This window comes from Cucurbita maxima, unplaced genomic scaffold (assembly GCF_002738345.1).
Source record: "Cucurbita maxima cultivar Rimu unplaced genomic scaffold, Cmax_1.0 Cma_Scf00009, whole genome shotgun sequence".
Taxonomy (NCBI): domain Eukaryota; kingdom Viridiplantae; phylum Streptophyta; class Magnoliopsida; order Cucurbitales; family Cucurbitaceae; genus Cucurbita; species Cucurbita maxima.
Genome location: NW_019272025.1, coordinates 3,241,045 through 3,259,148, shown reverse-complemented (window position 1 = coordinate 3,259,148; position 18,104 = coordinate 3,241,045). Strand labels below are relative to the sequence as shown.

Here is an 18,104-nt window from a genome sequence, read left to right as displayed (position 1 = left end):
GAAATATTATTGCAAGATTCATCAAATACCACATGCATAGATTCTTCAATAACTAAAGTTCTCTTATTGAAAATTCTATAAGCTTTACTAGTAGATGAATAGCCAAGAAAAATACCAATATCCGTTTTTGAATCAAACTTTCCAAGCTTTTCTTTGTTGTTCAAAATAAAACATTTACAACCAAAAACTTTGAAATACCCAACATTTGAAATTTTGTTATGCCAGAGTTCATAAGGAGTTTTATTTAATGAAGGTCTAATTAAAACTCTATTTAAAATATAACAAGCGGTATTAACGGCTTCCGCCCAAAAATATTTAGGTAAATCATACTCATTTAACATTGATCTAGCAAATTCTTGTAAAGTACGATTTTTCCTTTCAACCACACCGTTTTGTTGAGGAGTCCTTGGAGAGGAGAAGTCATGAGAAAAACCATTATCTTCACAAAATTTTTCAAAGGCAACACTGTTAAATTCTCCCCCATGGTCACTCCTAATTTTAGTAATTAAAAACCCTTTTTCATTTTGAACTCTTTTTACAAAACTAGCAAATCTTTTCAAAACATCATTCTTATGTTTTATCATCAAAACCCAAGTAAATCTTGAAAAATCATCCACTATCACAAAAGCATAATAATTTCCTCCATAACTAGCTATTTTAGAAGGGCCAAATAAGTCTATATGGAGTAGTTGAAGAGGTCTAGTAGTAGAAATCATATTTTTAGATTTGAAAGAAGACTTAGTTTGCTTACCCATTTGACAAGCGTCACAAATTTTATCTTTTTCAAATTTAAGTTGAGGGAGACCTCTCACTAATGAATTTTTTGAAATATTTGAAATCAAGTACATACTAGCATGTCCTAGTCTTCTATGCCATAGCCAAGAGTTATCAAGCAAAACCGAAAGACATTTATCATTTGTAGGACAATCATTCAAATCAATAGTATACACATTATCGTCTCTATTTCCTACAAACAAAACTTTTCTATCACTAGCATTTTCAATTATGCAATTATTCTTATCAAATACAACTCTAAAACCTTTATCACATAATTGACTAATGCTAAGTAAGTCATGCTTTAAACCATCAACTAACAATACATTTTTAATGAGAGTACAAGAGTCATTACCTATAGTACCCTTACCAATTATTTTACCCTTCTTGTTATCACCAAAGGTTACTAAGCCACCATCCTTCTTGGAAAGATTGACAAACTTGGATGGATTACCCGTCATGTGTCTTGAGCAACCACTATCCAAGTACCACTTATTTTTCTTGGAGGCTTTCAAACAAACCTAAAAACAAAGATATTCAAAATTGACCTTTTGGTACCCATACTTGTTTGGGTCCTAGAAAGTTAGTATTCACAAATTTAGGAATCCATTTCATATTTGCATTCATATTAAAGACATTGTATTTAGATAAGTAACAAGAATAATCTTTATGTCCAAACTTACCACACGAGAAACAAACGACATTATGCAAGAATTTATTTCTTGGACTAAATTTGTGTATTCTATTTTTATTCGAAAAATTATTTTCTAAAACATTGTTAAACTTTGTATTTTGAGAAACTTTTCTTCCTAAATGAATATTTTGAGAATTTTTCAATTTAAAGCACTTAGGTCTAATATGACCTTCAACACCACAATAATGACATATAGGCACAAATCTAGATTTATCATACTTAGATACAAATTTACATGTGTTAGATTTAGGCAAGATAGGGGATGCTTTAACAAAGATTGTTTTAGAACTTGAAGGTGTAGAACATTCATCAATATAGCCTAATCCTCTTTTATCACCATATGACTTACCTCCTTCAAGTATTTTATCTAATTTTTGAGCACCTATTGTTAACATTTTAATAGATTCCTTAGCCCTACCAAGTTCTTGCAAATTATTTGATTCATTCTCTTTGAGCAATTTAATTAATTTATCTTTTTCACCACAATCATGCTCAAGAGTCTTGACTTTATCAATTAATGCATTTTTCTCATCACAATCAAATACATGCTTTTCACAAGGTACATCAATTTTAACAATATTATGATCCTTCTCCTTCAAGCAAGAAATTTCATTTAGCAAAGACTTATTTTCAATAATTGAAGTCTTATATTTCTTTTTAAGCACAACATACTTTGAACTAAGTTTTTCTAAATCAATTGTCATCTCATCAACAAGTTTAAATAATTCATGATAAGAAAGAGATTCAAGAGTTACCTCATCTTCTTGTTCATCTTCTTGTTCATCCTCTTTGTCACTATGAACCATGAAGCAAAAATTTGCAACTTCTTCATCACTTCCACTTGCACTTTCATCACTATCATCCCAAGTAGCCTTCATTGCTTTCTTCTTGGATTTCTTAGATGATTTGAGGAGAGGACAATCCGTTCTTATATGACCCGGCTTTTTACATTCATAACATATTACCTCATCGTTTTTGCTCTTTTCACCTTTTGACTCTTTTTGATTTGTGAAATGTTTTTTTAATTGTTTCTTCCTTTTAATAAAATTTTTATACTTACGTGTGAAGTAGGCGACATCATCTTCATCAAGGACGTCCTCATCTTCAGAGTCAACTTTGATGGATTTTAGGGCTATACTTTTCTTCTTTTTGGATTCTTCTTCCATGTGCCCGTTCATGGTAATCTCATGTGTCATAAGAGAACCAATGAGTTCATCCAAAGGAAGCTTTGTGAGATCCTTTGCTTCTTGAATCGCCGTCACTTTTGCCTCCCAACTTTTAGGCAGAGACCTAAGAATTTTTCTTACATTTTCGGAGGTAGAATATACTTTTCCAAGATTTTTCAAAGCATTTAAAATATTAGTAAATCTAGTAAACATATCACCAATAGGTTCATTTTCCTCCATTTTAAATAGTTCATAATTATGAACTAACATGCTAATTTTTGTTTCTTTAACTTGATTGGTTCCCTCATGAGTTACTTCAAGAGTTTTCCAAATTTCATATGCCGAAGAACACATACATACTCTATTAAATTCATCATTACTTAAGGCACAATACAGACAATTGATAGCACTAGCATTCAAAGAACATTTTTTCATATCATGCTCATCAAATTCATTTTCTAATTTAGGCACCTCAATATTATTAACAATTTTTATTGGAATGTAAGGACCATTACTAACATTTAACCACAATTGATAATCAACGGATTGCAAATAAATTTTCATCCTAGCTTTCCAACATGTATAATTTGTTCCATCAAAATAAGGTGGCCTAGAAGTTGATTGTCCTTCACTAAAACCATTTTTAACACGTAGGTTTGCCATAAGCTCGAACAATAAAGTTTAGATAAAAAATCTATAGGAGCAACCTGCTCTGATACCAATTGTTGGATCGGTATGGCAACCCTAGAGGGGGGGTGAATAGGGTTTTAACGATAAAAGTGTTTAAACTTGATTAATTTTTCTAATGATAAAACTTTTTACAAATAAGTAGAAGATGATAATTACTAAAACAAAATAATTCAAGTCAAAACAATAATCAAGTAGAACATGCAATAAACATAATAATAATCTTGAAATTAAATAGGAAAGAGTTAGAGAAAATGACACCGTAGTTTTATAGTGGTTCGGTCAAACTCGACCTACTCCACTCCCCAAGCGCCTCTTGGGAATTTGAATAAAGAACTTTTCCGACTCTTTCCACGGATCAGAGCCAAACCGGTACACCGCTCTTTTTACGAGTTCAAGAGCAAACTCAATCCTTTCAACGACGCAGGATCAAACCGATACAAGTATTTGAGTTTGATAATAACACACCACAACTCTCTCAAAGAGTAGATTTACAATTTGGGATACTGACAACTATTTCCTCACAATATAATAATAATCCCTCTCAAGAATAAGATGAAAAGAAATAAACTTGTAAGCTTGGAGAGAGCAATAAACAATGGAGACTTTGAACAAATGAGGATTGAAGAATGTATGTAAGTTGTATATATAAAAATGTGGGGAAGATGAGTTTATATAGAGGAGAAAAGTGGCAAAATGTAGGATTGAATATTGACCATTGGATTGTGTTAGGAATAATGGAAGGTGGAGATTAAAAGTAATTAAGTAAGAAAATTTTCTAAATTCATTTATTTCAAAATTTTAATATAATAGTAATATAATATAATAATAATAAAAAGTTATGTGAGTAACGGTAAAATGTAATTCAAAATTTATTATAAATATAATAATATAATAATAATAAAAATGATGTGAGTAACTACCAAAATTTTAAAATATAATAATATAATAATATAATATAGTAATAATAAAATTCGATGTGAGTAACGGTTATATTCAAATTTATATTTGTAAAAATAATTTTATTTAGAAATGTAATAATAAGAAAAACTCCACCATGTGTTACTCTTCCAATATTATAAATGTCATACTTTGATATATTTTGATTTGTCCATCATTTTGATTTTGTTGCCACATCATCACGTCGGGTATGTTGTCTCGACTCTAATTTCTTCGTTTTAGCTCTGATTTGAGTAATTGAAAAGTTGTTGTAATCGTTATTCCCGACCTTATACTGTGGACAGTTCAAAAAACTGAAAATAGTTAATAATTAAAAGTAGGTTTGTTATCATCAAAACATCAATAATTAATTCATTGAAATTAATTAATGTGAGATCAAGGGCCAATAAGCCAACACTTTCAATGCATCTGACCCTAACACATAACAAATCAATAATTTTCAAATTTTCTTATTTGTTTTTTGTCCCTCACTTTATTCGCGTGCCAAATTTACATATATTTATTATTATTATTATTATTTACGCATAATCATCTCCAAAAATAAAAATTCTTCTTCTAGAAGAAGAATTTTATGATTAATCATCTGAAATTAATTAAATATAATTTTAAGGAGCGAATCAATTATTAATATTAATTACAATTGAATTAAATATTTAATTATGTTTTTTTTTTTTTTTTTTCTATTATATAGATTAGGTTCCAAAATAAGATTAAGCTACTTAATTAGGTAATAATCATATAAACGTGGACAGCTTAATTAACCTTTTACTTCGATATTTGAAGTGGGCTTATCCAAATTCCATCATTTTATTTTCTTCATTATTATTGTCGTGAATCTCATGAGCTATAATAATGTCTCCTTTCTTTATATCTTATTTTCTATCCAGATTTTAATTTAAATTAATTACTTTTAACTTATTTTTAAATAATAATAGATTTTTATTATTGAAAAAGTAAAATAAATAAAAATGTTGACAATAAAGTTGAATTGATGAAATAATTAAGAAAGAGGACATTGATTTTATTTTAATGAAAATTGAAAAAGAAAATGTCAAAATGATGTTATTTGTAAGAGGAGTGTACTGTGTAGGAGCTATCTATGTACTGTACTTTCAACTTTGAGTCCCCACACCACACTCACAAATCTCACACTTTTTTCGTTTGTTTTATAGCGATTTTGAATATCAACCGTAAACGATGATTGAGATGTTAAGAACTACGAGGTTTTTACAATGGTATGATATTGTCTATTTTAAGCATAAACTTTTATGACTTTAAAAGTTCTTATACCAATGAAGATATGAAATTGGCAATGTGTCACAATCGTACTCTTGTGCTACAAGTCAGCGGTGAGAAATTTGAATATATTTCCTTTACTAACGTTTTCTAAAATATTTTTTTGCAAATATATGTTATTCCATTGCTACAAAAGTACGATTGTGACACATGACATGACATATACGTGCGTAATCGTTGTCTTATTGCCACCGTCTATTTAGCACATTTGAAATTTATATATATTTTTTTTCCCTTTTTCTTGTCTCGGAATCTGCTATCAACTTCCAAACATTAATTTTTATATTTACACGCTTGCTGTGTAATTTGGGTATAGAGTGGGACCCATTTATTTGGACATTTATTACTGTAATTTCTTTTTATTAAATTACTAAAAGTATTTTCTCACTTCTCCTCCTATAGTTTTATGTTTGAAAGATGAATAAACTCGTTTTTGTTAGACGAACACGACTCTCCACAATGGTATGATATTGTTCACTTTAAACATAAGCTCTCATGGCTTAACTTTTGACTGCCTTCGTACCTTCAAGGAGGTTTGACTCTTTTTTTTTTTTTTTCTTTTTGGAATCCTTTGTTCGACATTCGAGGATTTGCCAATATATTGACATAACTAAGTTTACGGCATGACTCTCATACCCATGTTAGATGAACACGACTCTCCACAATGGTATGATATTGTTCACTTTGAGCATAAGCTCTCATGGCTTTGTTTTGGGCTTCCCAAAAGGCCTCACTCCAATCGAGTTAGTATTCCTCACTTATAAACTCATGATCATTCCCTAAATTAGCTTGTGGGACTTTCATCATCCAACCGTTTTCACTGTGGAATAAGTTTATACTCGTGAGAGCCATTCTTAAAATTTGTTGGCTAAGACTTCAAATGCTTGCTAAGAAAGATGAAAATCGTGGTAAAGAAATTACGAGAAAACAAGCACAAATATTTATGAAACGGAGACCTATATAAAGATTTAGGCACTCGAGGTGATGTATAAAGATTTAGGCACTTGAGGTGATGATGGAACAAAGTTTTTTTTTATATATATATATATATTTTAGTTGAGAATCAACATTGTTAATAGAAATAAATGAAGGAAATGGAATGATTATCTCTTTTAGACATCCAATCTTATAGCCTTTGAATATTTTTGTAGTGTTCTTTAACCTCTTTTCTCTTGAGTTAATGAGTATCACACAAACATGCTTCATAGCATACACATGGGTTCAATGTAAGAGGATGATCCACTTCAATGATGACAATTTTTCTAGATAGTGTAATTGGGTAACTTTTGCAATTTACTAAAAGAAAGAGAATCGATGAAGCGGATTAAGATCAAAGTCTGTAATGATGACATGTAAGATTCCACGTTAGTTGGAGAGAGGAAAAAAACATTCCTTATAAGGTTGTGGAAACCTCTTTCTAACGTACATGTTTTAAAACCGTGAAACTAATGACGATACGTAATGAGCTAAAGCGGACAATATCAAATAGTAGTGGACTTAGGCTATTACATAGCATCTCCTTTGAAGAAGCAAGATCACCCTAGTGCTTCAATCTCTGAAAGTTGGGTTAAGACAAGGCTACAATTAATGGTAGAATCGCACAACAACACACACTCGATCTATATGAATACAAAAAACAAGAGAGAGAGAGAATGCAAGAAAGAATACTGACTAAAGGATTATATTGATAACTTCAAGTATATAGTAAAAGAAAATACACGTAGTGCAAAAGTACATGTTCAAATCATTACCTAAAAGAGATATATATATATATAGTTCAATTTACTGTACATAGTTTTATCAGGTATAACCAAGTATGTACCGTAAGAAAAGCAAAATGCTCTTTTTACAACATTTTTCAAATCTCCTTTACAAATATAACATACATAATTTTATATAGACTCAAAATGAAACCATTGACCTTTCACGAGACATTTCGAGAATTTGTAAGCAGACAACAATACTCTTTCAAATGTCTGTTCTTGGAAACAGCAGCAGAGCTTCCTCCAAATATGAGTTTTCTGGTGTTTCTGATTATTAGAAGAATCATTGGTATTTTGTTATATCTATCAGGATACATACAGCTAGTGAAAAATGTCGAATCATTCGTAGTCAGCTCGGAAAAAGGTGAAGATTTTATCATTCCAATGAACGACGAGGGAGGAATTCGATAAGGGCCATCTCGGAGGAGATAAAAGTCTTCAGGGTTCATAAACGAGTAATTTTGGCAAATCATAACATTCGAGTCTACCTACGTCAAGATAAGGAATAGTGTAAATAATGTAGCCTTTCTTGTTTGGCAAGTGGAAAAAGAACGGACAGGCACTTACTTGACAAGCAGTCAAGGGCCATCTAGGAAGCCATTTGTTAGTTTATGGCCATTGGAGGGACATGGCATAATGCAAATCCATGGATCATCCATCGTTTGCTCGCTTTTCCCCCAGCAGCCTACACCCACTGCTAACACTACCTTATCATGGTTGTCATTCCTGAAACAAATAACAAAGAAGAAATCTTTTAGGTGGTGAAGGAATAATGGAGAAGTTTCAAAGAACATGAAATGATGATTTTGAACAAATGGGAGAGCTTTAAGTGCCTAAAATAACACAAAAGAAAAGGCAACTCGAGCGATGAATTGCCCTTGATCTGCTACAGGCAGTTGAAAACATGTTGAAAAGTATCACAGCCCAAGCCTACCGTTAGCAAATATTGTCTGTTTTGATCTATTTATGTATTACCGTTAGTCGCATGGTTTTAAAACGTGTCTGTTATGGAGAAGGTCTAGCCATACTCCGACCAATGCCTCACACCGTCCGGTGATTGGCTCTGATAGCCCACCACTAACCGATACTATCTTTGGACTTCCCCTCAAGGTTTTAAAACGCATCTACTAGAGAGAGGTTTCCACACCCTTATAAAAAATGTTTTGTTCTCCTCTCCAAACGACGTGGGATCTCACAATAGAGTAGGAAAATTTATCAGTTAATAGTTAACTCATGAGGAAGGCCAAAACCAAATTTGATGTTGCAGAAGGATGAATAAACAGGCACCCCACCCAGAAGCAGCCAGAGTTATGAATGAAATTATGTTACCTCTCATCAAGAAATAAAATGTAGAGGAAATATGGAAGCTTACCACAAATTAACAGATGAGGACACGACCTGGTTAACTCCATCCACCATCCGATAGCTGGATAGAGTAGTCAGAAGATGGGCAGCCATAATCTGGAGCCATCCATCCTTGCATAAGAGTGACAAGCTTCAGGTCAGAGAGGTAAGGAACGGTTATTGCCGCTACGTGCAGCATTGTGTCAAGCAGTCTCAAGAAAACGTGCTACAGTCGAATAAAGCTGCTCCTCTTCGAATGGCTTAGCTACATAACCATCCATCCCACACTTCACGCACTCTTCATTCATAGCCTGAATTAAATCTGCCGTCATAGCAAATATTGGTGTGTGCCAATGGACCTTATTATCCTCATTTGACACTTCTCCAGATGAAATTTTCGCGTTCACCCCACTTTCTACAGCACGGACCCGTCTTGTAGCTTCATACCTGCATATAATATTCGACACGCATCATGATTACAGCAAGTCAACCTATTGTAGTATCGATTGGAAATGCTATGACAAAGAATGTGATATCTGTGACTACTCCCAGGCAATATGGCTTAGTTATAAAGCAAATTCATAAACAGCAGGAAGATATTACCCATCCATCTCAGGCATCTGGAGGTCCATGAAGCAAGCATCAAAGTTGTGTGGAGGGTTGAGGAGAGCCACAGCATCCGTTCCACGTTCTACACAAGTTACAACAGCTCCATATTTCTTTAGGGCGCCTTCGGCCACCTTTCTGTTTACAGCATTGTCATCCACAACCAGAATATGCTTTTCTTTCAGCAGATTTCCAAGAGTCGATGGTCGTTTAATAATTACTTGATTCCTCTTCCCGATCCCGAAGACTTCGTGGAAGCAACTGACCAACACATTTAACTGAAGAGGCTTACTTAACACATTATTTACATGACCAGAAGATTTAAGTTCATATTGCTCATTGGAGCTTTTGGGGGATGCCAAGAGAAAGAGTTTTGGACCATTCACATGCTCTTTAAACAAAAGATGGAACTTGAGACCCTCTTTCTTGTCCCAAATGTCTTTGTCTATAAGAATCATGGCCAGTTGTGTCGATGCTCTGTTGATTTCGAAAATTAAAGTGTATTAGTAATAGTTGAACATGATACGGAACAATAAATCCTTTCTAGCCTAACCTTAAAATATCAATAAGATAGATATACATATTTTCTAATGTGGAAATTGGACTTTAAATAGAACAACTACATGATGCTTCATATGCTCATTAATCATTTATGGAACAGCCTAAACCCACCGCTAGCAGATATTGTCCGCTTTTGCCCGTTATGTACCGTTGTTAGCCTCACGGTTTTAAAACGCGTTTGTTAGAGAGAGGTTGTCACCCTTATGAGGAATGTTTCATTCCCTCCTCCAACCGATGTGGGATCTCACAATACACCCCCTTTGGGGGCCTAGCGTCCTCGCTGGCACACCGCCTAGTGTCTAACTCTGATACCATTTGTAACAGTTTAAGCCCACCACTAGCAGATATTGTCCGCTTTGGTCCATTACGTATCACTGACAGGCTTACGGTTTTAAAACATGTCTGCTAGGAAGAGGTTGTCACACCCTTATAAGGAATATTTTGTTCTCCTCTCCAACTGATGTGGGATCTCACAATCCACCCCTTTTGGGGGCCCAGTGTCCTTGCTGGCACACCACCCGGTGTCTGGCTTTGATACCATTTGTAACAGTTTAAGCCCACCGCTAGCAAATATTGTCAATTTTGGCCCATTACGTATCACCGTCTGCCTCACGGTTTTAAAACATGTTTGCTAAGGAGAGGCTGCCACACTCTTATAAGAAATGTTTCGTTCCCCTCTCCAACCGACGTGGGATCTCACAATTTATTAGATCTTAGAAATAAATATGCTAATCACTCATTTTGCCTTGAAGGAGAATTTATTGAGCCTCCAATTGGTCTATAGAGTCCCTTTTATACAAGAGCCAAGTTTGACACCCAAATGAAAATTTTCCTTCAATGACAGCATAAGATGAATAAGACTAATAAAACTTACCTTGTGTTGGAGGTATTGGATAGATATTGATAAGCAGACTCTGCACTCAGAGTAATATCAACAGAAATCCCCAGCCTCTGAAGATGATATCTCGTGACCTCTGCTCGAACGCAGCTATTATCAATTATTAATGCTCTTAGCCCCTGGAAATCGACAACACCCAGATCACAGTGTGGCTGTCTGGTATCCAAAGAACTAATTTCCCCTTTCTGGAAAGAAACCGTAAAAGAAAATGTGCTACCAATACCAGGCTCACTCACAAACCCAATCTCCCCATCCATGAGATCCACCAAATGTTTGCTAATACTCAATCCTATTCCCGTGCCACCATACGTCCGAGATGTGGAACTATCTGCCTGCATAAAAGGCATGAATACTCGGTTTTGTGCATCGTGGGGAATTCCTACACCTGTATCCTCTACGGTCACGAGTATTCTAATTGTTTTGGGTTCCTCCACCGCATCCGTCCTGCTGAACTTTTTGAATTTCTCCCAGCTTTTCCATCTATCCACCACAGGTAACCCACTGAATGTAGTACAACTATTGTTTGATGTATCTCCAACTACATATGTGCCTTGTTTAAGAACAATGTCCATAAAATCAACTGGACCTCTCACCTCGTCAGCCAGATGCACCGAGACTAATATATGTCCATTTTTATGAGTAAACTGCATTAAAATCAGGATAAATTTGGCATCAAGCAAATGTAAGTTAAATCAGCATAGATCCCAGAGAACATAACAGTGCAGCATTGTTGCAGCACACCATAGCGTCAGTTTTTTGCAAGCACGGGTTAAAAGGTTCTATTAGTATACGTCTCGATTATATACATTTCATGTGCAAGTAATGAGCAACATGTAGAACACTGGTAATTTCAGGAACTAGAAACATCAAAATTAATCATGAGTTGCAAAAATGGGCACAAGAATGTTGTGCTGTTCTTTATGTTTCATCTCAAATATGAGGTGGCACAGTCGATCAACGAGGCTTACAGATGATAACGAAAGGTAAGTAGTCGTAAATAAAATCTAACCTTGAGTGAATTTCCAACAAGATGAGTAATTATTTGACGAAAGCGTCCAGGGTCACCAATGACAACTTCAGGCACCAAATCAGAGACATAAACAGCCAACTTCACACGAAAGGGAGCACGAAATCAATTTCACGTAAGGCGTACACCACCAAGAACCACATTTTTGGAAATCAACAAGGAAATAAATTGATCAATTTACCTCAATTCCCTTGACATTAGATTTGAGAGAAAAAGGTGAGATCACATTATCAAGTATAGCACGCAGATCGAAGGGCACAGATTCAAGTTCAAGCCTTTCTGATTCTATCTTAGCTTGATCAAGAACCTTATTTATGAGTGATATCAGATCTTTTCCACTCTCGTGGGCAGTCTGGGCAAAATCCAGTTGCTTTGAATCAAGGTTAGTGTCCATCAGTAATTTGAGCATGCCTACATAAAGTAATTAAGCGTTGTTATGCAAGATATAAATGTGAAGATTTATAGTATTGACTTTTCAATTGAATAGCATTCATATTACCTAAAACACCATTCATTGGTGTTCTGATCTCATGGGAAACTGTTGCCAGAAACTACAAAATGCAATACTTCAGAAAACTTGACAAACTCATATTATCTCTCTAGATAATGTAGTAAAATATTGAAAGGAATACAAAGGAGAGAAAGCACGCTCTGAATATCGGAAGTTTTGACATGCACCTGTGATTTTGCCACATCAGCAGCTTCAGCGCGACTTTTAAGCCCCATCGTCTCGTGATAGTCATTCTCCACTTTTGCAATCCGACTTATTGCTGCATGAAATATATGGCCAACCAACAAGGTAATGATTAGGACGCCAACTGATGAATTGATAGCCGTCCAAGGAGGTGGAGGTTTATGCTTGAATCTGTAACCAAATGATACGCTCTGAGCTCATGAGAAATCAACAGTAATTCCACAATATTGGATTCATATAGGTAAGTAGCATAATGCCATGAAGTCAACACAGCAGGTGACTTACCTACAATGCATCTCATGCCTTCTTAATGGATCCCCAAAATCAAGTTTACTAATATGCAGTAGCCCAGTATCGGTAAAATCAGAACCATACATGTTGATCGGAGCAGAATCATTGGTTGTATCATAAACATTCACAACAATTGTCTGCTTGCTAGCAAGCTGATGCAGAAGCTTTTCCACCAGTGAGGGGATATCATATGATGCACCTAGATAGCTTCGAAGAAATGAATTCAAGACCGATAATTAGGTTCAGCTTGTTAACTATGACATGGAATTTTCAAGAAAGGGATACACATGCACGAAGTAACAAGTTTTCAAGAAACAAACTTACCCAACAGTAGCTTCAATACGTTGCTTGGGAGTAGCATCTGGGGGGAGGTCAGTGTTATAGACAGCAAATGTGAGAACAACTCCAAGGTGATTAGATTTCAAAAGTTTAAAAGGAGATGTAAGCACTCCCTTTCCAGACGCCCTAGCTCGCAAGATGTTCTCACGGTCCTCCTGCAAGACAGAAGCATTATGTAAAGAAGTTAATCCTTCAAGTGACTGAAATAGACACAAAAAATGAACACTCTCAATATTGACAAGTCTGCTCCATCATAAGGAGGGTATAGGGACCCCAGAGTTGATGAATCATGTATGATCACAGGCTTCCTATAGAGCCAGAAGTGTATACAGTAACATAGCGGTGCCTTAGAATTTGACACCAGAAATAGCTATCCTTCAAGAACTAAATGACAAGACTTGTTTAACTCTGTTCAAAATTATAACAAATGAACACTTAGCCATAATGATAAAACAATCGAACAGTTCTGTAAAACTTCAATTCATAAGTCCTGCACATTGTAAAACCTAACGGGTGGAAACGAGAGCTTAACCATTGCCATTATCTGGAACAAAAACATGGCTACATTTAAAGATTAGAAATCAACAAAAGAGAATTATCATTTAGGTGTTTTCATTCATATCTCCTTGATTCAGAATAGAATTTCAGGGGCATGACAAAATAGTATCCGAGTACTCACTTTTCCCGACATCATGTCGATAGAAACTATATGTGCAACTGTTTCTTGAGAAAATATGACAGGTGCATATTCATCTTGAATTGGTGCAGGGTCCAAATTTTCTGGGTTACAATCTTGAACAAGAGTTTGGTCCTCAGTCTCCATTTTCTTTATTGTCCATCCATGCATCATCTCAAATTTCTCTCTTTCTGAGTGATTAACTTTCAGAGCATAAGCTACACCGCTAGTCAGCGGTCTTTCAAAGGAGGTTCTTTCTGTATATTCACCAAATGTTTTCTGCAGAGAGAAGAATTTACAAATAATCAGCTAGACAGAAGACTAGTTAGGATTCGAACACAATTCTTTCAGTACAATCATTTGATTCCTTGAATTAACCAGATCGGAGTTATTGCAATTCTTAATTGAAAATGGTTGTGTAAACAACACTATTTTGCTATTCATATTTTCTTAAAACTTAACATAAGCATGGGAACTGTTCTTCAAGGAAGGATTATTGAAATCAGGTTTTCATATTCATTGCATACAGCTTCATGATCAGTATAGAAATTATATGTCAGAGAAGAAACAAAATAATGGCAAACAGAAAGAGCATTGCCTGATCAATGGCAGAAGGCTGTTTTCCATGGTGGAAAGTAGAGGTAAGAACAGCCAATGCATGAACATGGTTCATGCTAACGTTGAATTGGTCCTGCAACATCCGGGCTCGCTCATCACACATGTTTGCAAGTGTTTCTTCTCGTCTCAAAATGGCTGTCTGGTTCAGGTACCAAAATAACCAAACGGACCCGATGATCCCAACAACAATAAATATTCTTAAGAGCACCTTCCGCCATTTACCAGCGCCTTTAGGAGAATCTTTGACTTGTTGATGCTGTTTTCTCCTTAGTAAGACCCACTGTTGATGAACCAATGGCTGATTTGGCTTTGGATGTTTCTTGTTCCACAATTTTAGATGGAAACCAGATACTTTCTGGAACACTACCAGTCCAAGAAGAACCCAAAAACATCCAATCAATAAACTACAGAAAATCTTCCAGTGCTTTCTTATAAGGCATCTAAGCTGTCCTGCTTGTTCAATTATCTGATAATACCCAGATGCAAGATTGATCAGCAACTCAAAAGTTAACTTTCTATGCATAAAAACTAAATAATGATAGTGCTTATCATCATCAAAATTCAAAGGTGGGTAATGTATTTGTTCTGTTATCAAAAGATATCGATAAACGAATAAACAAACCAAGGTGTACTCCATTAATTTCCTATAGTAGATAGGAATCATAATAAAAAAAAATAGTTCTTTACATGTTGCCAATTGAGAAAGATGAAGTTTTCAAGCACAGAAAACTACATTTACTAATTCCAATATAAAAACTTATCTACCTTTCCACAAAGCTGATTTCCATTTGAAAGTAAAGAGGTGGATAAGTCTGTAGCAAATGGAACAGTTATGTCCTCAAAGAATAATTGGTCAGAATTTTCAGGGATCTTCTCAGTTCGAACTGGGCACCGCCCAACATTGGAATCTGCACTTTCTTCAACCCATACATACTGCTTGTGCAAATCTTGCTCCCAGTACAGTAACCTCTGAGCACAGCCAATTCCATCCAACTCTGATGTGTCAGGTCCAAAATCATTGGTGCACCCAGATATCTGCAACAAATATAATTTGTGAGATCCGACATTGATTAGAGAGAGGAACGAAGCATTCCTTACAAGGATGTGAAAATCTCTCCCTAGCCGACGCGTTTTAAAACCTTGAGAGGAAGCCCGGAAGGGAACGTCCAAAGAGAATAATATCTATTAGCAAGAGGTTTGGGCTCTTACATAATCTAATGAAAACCTTTTAATGCAGCTATTCTCTAATCCTCCTCCTGTTACATGATTTGGGAAAGATATGAAGCACTTGTCTGGTGTATACCTAAACAATGGATAGGTTTGCCAGTGGTACAACACATATAGCTTGATGATTCCTAGTATATTGCCTCAGTTTATCAGGCTTGGAAGTGATCTTCAATGATTTCTACCTAAACTAATGTGATAAATTCATTAAATAGTCATAAACAGTCTGCCTCAGACTATGAATTCAGCAATTCCTAAGTCTTTTACATTGCCACAGCTCCAAAGTTGAAAATAAATGAGAAAAGAAGAACAATGTTGATATGAGATCCTAGCTGATATTGTTTGCCAAATCAAAAGATCAAAAAATTGAACTGTAAAAGGACTAACCCGATCTGATTCGGATAACAAGGAAGCTAAAGCTTGAAGCTGATTCTTGCTTACATTGAAATGCCGCAGAAAAGTTCGAGTTTCTTCATCGAACAAGTACGAGGTCTTCTGTTTTGTGCCACTATTTACATTATACGAACGCAAGGAAAACCAACAGCTCAAAAGTATAAGTAGAGCAAGAATCAAAAGACAGAGAAGCCTCTTCTTCCATTTTCCGGTGGAATTTAACAAACACAGATACTCCTTCGCCTTCTTCAGCTTAAACCCAGCTAGAAATTTTCCATTGGAGGTAGAAAACTTGCAGCTCAAAGACATCCTCAGTAAGCACCTTGAGAGCTTGAGCAAAACCCCAGCTCCGCCAGAGCAACCCCTCCACATAAAACTCCTCCACCGGAACACAACAATAGAAATTCAACAAGAAAACCCACAAATTAAAGGAATACCACCAATTCTTCACTGACCCTTCTTATCAAAATCAGCACTCGAGTAAGAATCCGCTTGAACTAATCATTATTCAACGACCCAAAAGAACCCCGTTCTGGCCTCCAATCCCAGAACCCTTAATCTGGTCCTGTGTAGAAGTTTAATCCATAGAAATCACTGGCGTTAATCGACTAAAATCTTCGTACGAATCATGGCGGCAACAGACTGGATAAAACCCAGTCGTTATTTTGGTAACGATTACGTGAACTAGTAAAGAGATGGGGAGAAGTATTGACCCTTTTTCTGAAATGGGTCGATTCCTTTTTCCTTTTTCCTCTGCTTCACGTGAATGGAGGTAAAACCCAGTTGGCTCATGCCAGAATTTAACTGGAATCAATTATAAGATGGTGGAGAAGGGGAATTTTTATTCAAAGAGGGTTAAACCCAGTTGGTTCCTCCATAATTACAACAACTGGAATCAATGATCACTAATCAGACAGTGGAAAAAAGAAAAAAGCATCCCCTCTCAGTATCTCCCTCTTGTTCTCGCTATCTCAAAGTGGGTACATCATTATCTCATCATCCAGTGAAGAACGTTAAGCAAAAGCAAACAAAAGCTATAATCAAAATCAAACCTCTAATCAACACATTAACTCATTCAAAACTTCAAGAACAGAATCCCCTCGGCTTTGGCAAGATTTCTCCCAAATGGGTCGTCCAATTTTGGCCTACTTTTTAGCTGAGTGAAAGCTCAGCTACTAGACCACAGCAGCAGAGCAAGGCGTTTTCACTCAACCATCATGCCTTTATTACCCCCTTCAGCCCCGTTTTGTTCGTCCTTCTGCGTCATTTTCACTTTTACTTACTTGAAAGAGACCGCACCACCGTTCAGTGATTAAAGATGATGGAATTTGTATTCTACCGCTGCACTCTGCAGCAGACTTACGGATTCACACTTTTAATTCTTATTAATTATAACTCATTAATTCAACAAACTACTCAAACCCAGTTTAAATTCAACTATAATTACCGTATTACAATGCAAATCCAGCAGTTTTATTCGTTAAACTAGCTGCCCTCTAGAAGGGCTGCCCGTGACTAAAATACGCCGGGGATAAGATTCTCAAACTCCCCATCTAATTTAAAATTAATTCAATAAATGTTGGAATAAATGAATATTATGTTGGATGTATGACAAAACCCACCAATCTTATAATATTCAGAAAATACAAATTTCACTGCCTAATTAATCTATTTAAACCATCATTTAATTTATTTAAAAAAATTATAAAAATAATAAATTTCTACGACATAAGTTTGGTTAAGGCAGTTGATATGTCAAATCATATATAAAAAACGTAGAATAAATGTCAAAGTATACACGTTACTTATAATATTAAATTGAATTTAATATTAGAAGCTATTAAAATTAACCAAATATAATAAAGGAAAATGGTTCCAAGTGGGGTTAAGATAATATTTGACCTTATGGATTAGGTTAATGTAAATAATTGTGATTTATTTATAATGACATGTAATGTGTAATTTCTTAAAAATTATTCAGGAGTTTATTGTACTAAATATATAAATAAATAAATAAATAAATAAATAAAGTCTACTTTGCATGTGGTATTTGTGTCAGGGACTGTATATGAAATTCCAAGAAATTTGTGGGA

General features: G+C 35.1%; 1 protein-coding gene across 2 annotated transcripts; it reads right to left on the bottom strand.

Annotated features, from left to right (window-relative positions):
- Positions 1–7,570: 7,570 nt before the first annotated feature.
- LOC111483572 (histidine kinase 2-like) lies at positions 7,571–17,233 on the bottom strand. Of its 2 annotated transcripts, none has more exons than XM_023129763.1 (15): positions 16,006–17,233; positions 15,160–15,429; positions 14,375–14,860; positions 13,780–14,055; positions 13,086–13,255; positions 12,756–12,968; positions 12,455–12,641; positions 12,276–12,327; positions 11,958–12,187; positions 11,759–11,857; positions 10,726–11,393; positions 9,288–9,767; positions 8,713–9,131; positions 7,908–8,066; positions 7,571–7,828 (listed from the first exon to the last, which is right to left on the bottom strand). In XM_023129763.1, exons 1-13 carry the CDS (start codon positions 16,381–16,383, stop codon positions 8,888–8,890), a joined length of 3,753 nt encoding a protein of 1,250 aa, XP_022985531.1. In that variant the 5' UTR covers positions 16,384–17,233; the 3' UTR covers positions 7,571–7,828; positions 7,908–8,066; positions 8,713–8,887. The 2 variants fall into 2 exon arrangements, with proteins under 2 accessions (XP_022985531.1, XP_022985532.1); XM_023129764.1 differs by having other exon boundaries at positions 16,060–17,233.
- Between the last annotated feature and the right edge of the window lie 871 nt (positions 17,234–18,104).